The following is an 8,666-nucleotide window of genomic DNA, read 5'->3' as shown; positions in this document are numbered from 1 at the left end:
CAAGCCCAGGAGAGAGGGCCAGCATAGGGCCTGAAGCCGAACGGGCCGCCCACAGGCATTATTGCCCTCGCCTTCCGAGTCCCCGCCTCCGGCCGCCAACAAAATGGCGGCCGGCGCTTTTGCCCGCACTAAAGATGGCGCCGCGCTCCCGCCAAAGTGCTGGCAAGCGCCGCCTTTCCTCGCTGAGGGGAGCGCCGGTGGGCGGGGTTTGGCGGGGCGGGGCGGGGCGTGGTGCGGCGCTGAGCGCGGCGCAGGGCGAGCGGCGGCAGTTGCGCGGTGTCGCTTCTGCCGTCCTCGCCGCCTCGGCCCGCCGCCGCCGCCTCGGCATGAGGAAACGCAACGAGTCTGTCACGGTGGAGCATGAGCGCGCCGCCGCCGCTCCCGCGCCCCTTGACAAGGGCTGTAGCCTGAGGCACAGCCTGCGCCTGCCCCCCGCCGCCGACGTCGACGCGGGCATGAAGCGACCGCTGGGCAGGTGAGGGCCGCCGGTGGGGCGTCCCGACGCCGGGCTTTGTTATCCCCCCTTCCCCGGCCGAGCCCACCGCCCCGCGCTGAAGAGACCCACCCCCTGCCCCGGTCTCGGCCTCTCTGCCACCCGCGGGGCCTGCGGCCGTAGCAGCGTCTTCCCGCCCTTCTCCTCACCGGGAGCGGGGCCTCGGGCACCTCCTCAGCCCGGTGGCGGGGCTGTGTTTTGCAAGGAGAGGGAAAGGGCCTTTCCCGGGGCGGGGGTGGGGAAGGAAGGTACGTGGGAATTCGGGATGTTTCCCACCCGGGTTGCGCTTCCGTGGGTTTTGTGTGCCGGGTGAGCAGGTGCTGTCCCCTCGGATGCTTCCGAGTTCTCGGTACAAATAATTAATTAAGAGAATGGGGTGGTAGCGGGTCCTGCAGACCCGGATCTGGCCAGCAAAGGCTGACACGATTTGATTTTTATTATTTTTTTTTTATACCTGAGCGTTGCTTCATCCAGCCCCCCTTGGTACAGGCAGGCGTTTGCCCGAAAAACATGGCTAGCACAAAATCCTCTCCTTCAGAGAGTGTATGTGGAGGAGCAGGGGCCTGCAGGTAGGATGTCTTTTCTTTTTGGAAAAAGCCGGTGCCTGTCAAAGTGATCTCTTTCCTATCAATGAATTGGATTTAGGTGTCAGCAGGAGAAGCTTATATGCATGGCTCCATTAAGAAGAGTTTAGCTGTGGCTTTTTGCTAGCTGTGTTAACATTTAAAACGTTTTGTACAGATTTATGCTGGGAAAATGTTTGCGTTCCTCTATATAAAAAAGAAAATCTGTAACAACAGAAGCTGCTTACAAGCTGGAGCCTTCTTCGTGCAAGATTTCAGGTGGATGTAATACACAATGAAGACGGACTCACAGTTGCAGAGGGCTGGGGAGGAAAAGAGCCTTTTAGTTTCATCTACACCAGTATAGTGCTTTTCTCTGACCGTGTTTTGTAAGTGTGAAGAATATTTAATGGTCAAAATAGCTGTGTGGTTTGGGTAGCTGAAGCCAAATTGCTGTGCTTCAGGAATACAGCAGCCTGTTAAAAAAAAAAAAAAAGTGCTTATCAGTGGATTTCTAGAAAATGAGCCAACGTGGCTGTTTCTCTGGTAAATTTTCTGAGAATTTTTCTGTTCTCATAAACAAAATTAACATTTGAAAATAACTTTTTCCTGTTCATGACATGGATTTTTGTAATGTTCAAAGACAGAGGCTTTAATGTTATTTCTTTTATTGGGTAATAGCTATTCAATTTTGTGCCCTGGAGGTAAACCTTTGGGATGTTGTCAGCGCTCTGTTCCTGTTATGACAAGCTTTTGGTAATTGAAAATGGCGCTGGGTTGATCTCTCCATTTCAATGACTGTGCAATAGATCAGAGTCTGTCAGAGCTCTGCTTTTATAACATTTAAAAATTCAGCAGACTTACTCCATTTGTCCGAATGGATAACTTCTAAGACCAGTGGTAACCAAATGATGGCTTATTAGCTTCTTCAACATTATGAATGGCATTCAAGTACTTTTTACTGAAGTGGAAATGCTCCTTCAGCAAGCCCTAAGAGCACACAGCGCAGGCTGTTGGCTTGGTCTGACAGGCAGGTACTTTGTGGAAACCAGACATAGCACAGCTGTTAGATACGCAGTATTGTAAAGGCCAGGCTAAAAGCAGGGAAAACACATCTCGTCTGTGGAAAGTTTTCTTGTATTTATTTCTCCATTTGTGCATTTTAAAATGGTCAGCAGGCAAATTTTCCTCACTTTCCTCCGTGTTGAGCCTTGGAAGCCTATTTCAGAAGTCCTTGAAGTCCTGGCGTTTTGGGCGTTTTCTTTTTTTTTTTCCCTTCTTCTTTTTGGATCAGGTGCTGTATTCCATACAGCAGTGTTTGTTAAACTCTTGACACTGTAGGAAAGTCTTGTTTGTTTGGAACTCACTTTCCCTTTTCCACATCTCAATTTTTATTTTTTTTTGAGTCCTGTAGATCATCCTGTGCAGTGTTGCCAAAATGGTGTGTGTTTGTAACTGAGTAAAAGTGCAAAGCAGAGCAATTGCTCTCTTCTGTACTTCTGTTGTTTTTTTCTTTTCTGCTGTCCTGGATTGCGTTGTCTGCCTTTCTTGCTGACTTTCAATGGACCCCCTTTGACTTCTTCACCTTGTGAGCCTTCAGACAGTGGTTTGCAGGCAAGATGTCTGGGTCTGCCAATATGCTCCATTTACATTTTCTACAGGGTAACAAATACACTGCTGAATTGTGAATCTGAGCGTGCAGGAATGAGAGGTCCAGGCAGAAGAAGGTGATGCCCAGAGATAAGGTTGTTGTCCAGAACAACCACCCTGAGTCAGGTCAGACAGCTTTCTAGCTCTGTATCCCACCTTTGGCAGCGGACAGCAGTGGGTGTTTTAAGGAATAACGTGAGGAGGGTGCGTATACAGTGGACGTCCCTTGCGGGGCACCCTGACTGTGGCTAGTTATGTGGCCAACAAGTTGATGTATAAGCATGTAGATTCTCATGTTTTAAGATGCAAAGTCATGCTGTTATTGCAGCATTCCTTATACTACTGGGTATAAAATCAGTGTTTGATTGTGCTGTTGTTTTCAGCGTGTTACATCAGTTTTACTCCACAGCTCACAAAAACTGTAAGGAGGTGAAAACTCTGCTGCAAGGTTGCTGGGATGGTGGAGGTGGCATAATAGCTGGAACTGGGGATTTGTACCACAGCAAACTATTCTTAGCAGTATGCTCACTGATGAAATAGTTAAAATCAGCACTTGTGATTGCTGTGAATTCTGTGTTCAGGTGAAGTGGGGCTGTCTGCATTTCGTGCTGCTGTTATTTACTCTCTCTGCAGACTTGGGAAAACCGCACGTATGTTCAGCTTCAGTATGTGGGTTTCCATCTTCTCTTTGTAAATGACACAAACCGCTGATTAGAAAAGCAAACCGACCCCACAGTAGCCTGAAGTGGCTGCGTAGTTCTGCAGCCAAGGACTGATCATGTGGCAGATCCCGTGGGTCCAGAGCGCGGGGGACTGCAGAGGCAGCGATGTTTGTAATTGCAGCAGTGACCAGGGCTGTAGAGCAGCAGCAGGGCTTGTGCGTGCACTTCCCCAGCAAGGCTTTCTGGTCACGTCTAGTTCCTTAGCAAAGGAAATAAATAGCACCATAACTGTAAATGTAAGTGATGTTTGTAGGATACAGTATTGACTTACCAGCAGTAGCAGCTTATTCTTGCAGCAGTGTTTTTGAATTTTACTAGCACTGTATTTGTCCCTCTGTTTTGGTTCAGTCATATCATTGCACTGTGTTCATTCATCCAGGAGCTGAAACTCATTCTGAAAAGGTGGCTGTGCGTTTGAGCTACTCTGTTACAGAAAGTGTGTGTGTGCACATATGTATAACGGGGATGGGTATCTGATAAATAAGATTTATATGGCTTCAGCTAGTGCATACTGTAGTTGCTGTGGCTTTTCTTAAGTGGTTTACAAACAGAAAGGAACAAATATAGATATTTCTGGTTTTCTTCCATAGGTAGCAGTAAAATACAATATGGTGGTTATCTAAGAACTTTACCCGTAGCTACATTAAAAATCTGTGAACGATTTGTTTTTTTAAAGGAATGGAAATGTTTTGTCTGAAATGTATTTAATGCAGTACTAAAGAAGCAACATGCAGTGCTTGGCTTTCCTGGTATGCGTGTTTTGTGTGGATTGCCATTCCTCTAATATTTGTGTTATGATGCATTTTCCAGGTGACAGTGTTTAAGTGCTAGATGGTTATTAAGGTAGCACTGTGTTTTGGGTAGTTGCTCTGACTTTTTTTGTGGTCAGTAGCTCTGATGTTCTGAGGAAATGCATTTGAGCAGCCTTAGGTATAGAAAACATTTATGTGGGAGCACAGAGAATAAAGAAAAATCAAGTGAGCTTAATACTGACATTGATATCAAAGCAAATTCTCCTATTTAATTTCTGCTGAACCCTGATCCTTGTGGCAAAGGGTCACATGTATATTAACCCTTCACTTCTGTGACCTAGTCCTTATCTGTGCCTCATTAATCCCAGTCAATAGTCAGACTATGGACCTGAAGTACGGATTTTGCCATTCCCTACTTGTTTGCTGCAAATGTTAAAATGTGTTTCTGTCTCTCTTCATGCTGTGAAGCAGCGAAAAGCTGCAAATCCCATGTGCTTAAGCTGTATACCTTGATACTTTTGTCTTCCTGCATTGCTGGAGAAGCCTGCTGTCCCTCAGGCTGCCTCTTCAGTTCTCTCTGCTATCTTTGCTTTTAGCAGCTCCCTGTTCCTGGTACAGGTCCCCGCAAGGGGTGTTTTTGGCACGCTTTCACTGGCTGTCCAGCCTGTGTATCCCACAAGCTAGATCTTTTTTGTCTGAATATATTACAATTTGGTGTAATTTCAGTTACACTGTAGTCACCCATGTTTGCCTTCTTGTTGGTTGTGTGCAGCTTTCTCTTGAAAGGCAGAAGGTTGCTTTTACGGTACCCTTTCCTGGGCATTTTATGAAAATACAGTGAGCTGCTGAAGAGAAGAGGCTGCAGCAGTCTGCTGGTATCTTTCCCTCTGATGCAGCTGAATTTTCCTGGAACAGTGAGTGTGCCCAGGCGTGTCGAATGTGATGTGTGGTGACCCTTAGTGCCATCCTGCCCCAGCAGCTGAAGTGCTTCATGCCTTCCTGTGTCTCTTTGGATTTAAGCAGCAGTATCTTTCCTCTGACAGAAACCTTAGCCATGTCAATTATCTGTGTTCCCCCCCTCCCTCCGCCCCTTATATCTCTAGGCTTAGCCCCTTTTTTCCTGATGTTACTTTGTCTAGAAGCATTCACATAGTCTTTTACGATTATTCCAGACTGGTCATTGTAGCAGAGATGACAAATCTTTCAATTGTTCTCCTGCAAGTTTTCATCAGTATCTTCCTTAAGAATTTTTTTTCCCAAGTGAGTTTTGTGCTATTTTCTCTCTTAATTGCTGTCTTCAGATTAAACTAGTTCCTTGTTAGTGCTCTTCAAGGAGGAAGGGGACTGCTTGTATAGGGACATTTCATCAGTCATGCAGCTTTTTCACCAATTCCACCTTCCTGCTGGGTAGCTGCTGCTGTTTCAGTTGTTCTTGAGCAAAGTTCACAAAGGAGCTGTGAAATGGTTTCCAGTCACTTGCCTGTGCTTTCTTCCATAGTGAGTACAGGTTGAATACAGTTCCTCATTTGTATAAAATGTGTAAAAGCGGCTTGCTTTATGTGGGGATTTTTTTTGTAGCGTGGGGGTTTTTTTGGCTACGATTCTCTTGAAGAGGATGCACAGTAATATTTTGCTCAGATCTGTTAAAAATGGGATTTTGTAATTACTTCCACGTGTGTCTGGCTTTTTTTGGTTTGTTTTATGAATGGGAACTCAGTGTCTGTGTCTAAATCCTGGTTTGTCTCATGCGTTGTCAGCCATTTTGGCAGCTTATGGCTAAATGAGTGCCTCTGAATTGCTCCCACGTTACCAGTTTGGGGCATTAGGTGTTCAGTCTCTGCATCATCTTCCCAATTTGTTCAGCCTTTGCAGCCATTGTAATTCTCTTTCCTTGTGCTCATCTTCTCCCCCCTCTTTCTTAAAGATGTATAACTGATTCAGCAAAAATTGCAAAACTCTCTGCAATGTGGGGAGTTATTAGTTTTATTAGTGTGGGTTTTTTAATCTGGGATACTTTCTTTTTAAGGACTTACTGATTTGTGAGGCCATCGTGTTGATGTGTAGCTGACAGTTCTGTGCCTCTGTGTTACTGTTAAAGCCTATCTTCTTTCACCATTTTCATCACTGACTTCTTGGTTTTTGTGTTTAAACGGGCATGGTTTACTCTCTCAAGCATCTCTTGAGACTCTAGCATCCTCTTGCAGGCCTGTCTGTATGATCTAAAATTTCTTTCCTTGGATGCAACTTTCCCATGAGTCTCTCTGGATTTTCTGTAGTAGAGCACAGCATTTTTCTGCTGCACCTGCTCTGTGTTATGTGCCCCTACAGTCTCATAGTCTCTGAGCAGTTTTTTCAAGTCCCCATATTTCTTATGGAGAACTCCACTCAGGCAGGCTTGCTTCAGACTGAAGACAGTTTGCCCTCTAGTTATGACTGAGTTTTGTGTTGGACTCCTTATTTCATTGTGGTGCCATACTTCTGACATCATGTGTGCCCCTGGGTTCAGTTGCTCTGCTTTAATGGTTTATGCCTGCATTAATAATTACTGCGGTGTTGCTAGTTGCTACTACTTTGTAATTCCTATATTTCTACTTTGGAGTTGTATGAATTGCAGACCTCTGCTTGTTTCATTCAGTATACCTAAACTTCCCAACTTATGGATAGTTCTGGGTAACTCCTGGGACTGAGAGGACTTTCTAGTCACCTCTGAAGATGTCTGTGGAGACCAGAGTCTTCTTGGTGTTATCGCAATCTTTTCTGTCCTTTCTTCTCAACTGGCCATTACAGGTTCCTTTGAGCATACCAGTGAGTATGATCGTGGGCTGGGTTGTTGGCCAGTGTGATGCTGTGCTATAGGATGACCAGCTAAACTGAACTTGTAACATCAGCACAAGTCTTAGGTTCCTATATGTGCTTTTCCCTCTAGATATCCTTTTTTCCTCCAGTATGCCCATGTCTATTTCCAGCCTGTTTTCACTTACACAGAGGATCAATGGTCTACTTATGACAAGCTAATTTTTGAGGATGACTTGCTTTCATGCTATAAATGGCATGTAGTTGCTGAGCCAGGAATCAAGTTCTCTGCAATTGCAGTCACAGGTCATCACAGCGAGTCTGGAGGCTTTCTCCAGGATGCAATATATATATGTGTTTCTTTTTGGTGAAAACAACATTGTGGTGTTTTCATTAAAACTAACGCTGGCAGCATCATTTCCTCTCCAGAATCCGCTGCTGTGGTATGTGCAAGAAGCCCGGTATACCCAAGCAGGACTTCTGCTGTAGATGAAGAGTCCTGCTTGCTGAGTCCAGTTTCCTTTGAAAGGCACCATGATGTGCTTTTAGGAGGTTACAGCTAAGTTACTTGATCCTTCCAGGCCTGAAGGGCAGGTCAGTTTATTTTGGTAATCATGCCAGGATGTGAAATTAGTTAAAAAGGCTTCTACAGCAATTCCCCTACAAAACTCTGGGTTTTGGAAACTTAGTGGGTAGCTGCACTGTAAGTGTCATGTTGTTGGTGTTACAGTAGTGGACAGCTTCTGACATCAAGAGTGAGTGATTGTAAGCAAGGGAGATTCACTAAGGCTGTAATGTGAGAGCACTATGTTAATGTAGCTGTGACTGAATCAGTACCACGAGAAGATTAAAAGAAAGTACTTCTGATGTATTAAAAGGGTAACAGGAGACCTAGGAGACTTTAAAGTCATTAGCCTGAGTCAGAGTCTGTGCAATTTTAATGGTAAGAGTTAATTTGCAATTCAGTGGAAGAAGATTGAGCAGCTAAATATATATCTACTAATGAAAAGAGATCTGCCCTGTGGAAGGGAGGTCTTAAGTGTAAAATGTGACAGGTTTGTCAAGATTACAGCCTGGTTGATGAAAGCATCAGTGGTAAAATTGTTTCTCCAAAGCACTTGACTTTGTACTGTAGTTTATTTTATTGAAAGGCTTTGCATTGCTAATGAAGAGTATGTTACCTCTATTGAAAACTGGCTCAGTGGAGAGTTATCTTGGAACTGGGGAGTTATCTTGGAATTCATGCTTGGGGTCAAAGTTGAGTAATTTTGTATATCAGCCATCCCAATGATGAGACAATTACTGTTGGTAAAACTTGCAGGAAGAGAGGGTTGATGAGGGCTGATGAATAGGGCAGTCAGCAGTCTGGGGTAGCTGGTGAAATAGCAAAAAGGTCACCAGAACACAGGTTAAATGTAGCTGGCTGTAAGGCAGGATGGCAGGGGAGAGCGTAGAGGTTGTAACTGTGGGACGGGAACTGTGACAAAGAGTGAAGTTGTTCTAGGTAATCACCTCTGCAAGCTGTCATTTGTCCTTTCAGACCGGCCTGGCACGAGTATCGCCTATCCAGGAGTAAGGTTGCGATCTAGGCTTTGCGCTCTCGCCTTGTGGACATGCATCTCTTTCTCAAAGCAGTCAGTGTTGGTAAAACTGTGCAACACTGAGCTTCAGAAATCTGCCTCTTCTTTACTGA

General features: G+C 45.2%; 1 protein-coding gene across 3 annotated transcripts in view; it reads left to right on the top strand.

Moving 5' to 3' along the window:
- Positions 1–214: 214 nt before the first annotated feature.
- The window catches only part of ABHD12 (abhydrolase domain containing 12, lysophospholipase), a 44,903-nt gene continuing 36,451 nt past the window's right edge, over positions 215–8,666 (top strand). The window contains exon 1 of one of the 3 annotated variants that reach the window (XM_049833573.1): positions 215–475. In XM_049833573.1, the coding sequence (XP_049689530.1) occupies positions 327–475 (149 nt within the window). In that variant the 5' untranslated portion in view covers positions 215–326. Of the gene's footprint in view, positions 476–969; positions 1,063–8,666 lie in introns of those variants that run through there. The other 2 variants (XM_049833572.1, XM_049833574.1) reach the window with 2 other exon arrangements.

This window comes from Accipiter gentilis, chromosome 30 (genome assembly GCF_929443795.1).
Source record: "Accipiter gentilis chromosome 30, bAccGen1.1, whole genome shotgun sequence".
In the NCBI taxonomy this organism is placed as follows: domain Eukaryota; kingdom Metazoa; phylum Chordata; class Aves; order Accipitriformes; family Accipitridae; genus Astur; species Astur gentilis.
Note: the sequence above shows the minus strand (reverse complement) of the source record. Positions and strands in the feature narration are given on the sequence as shown.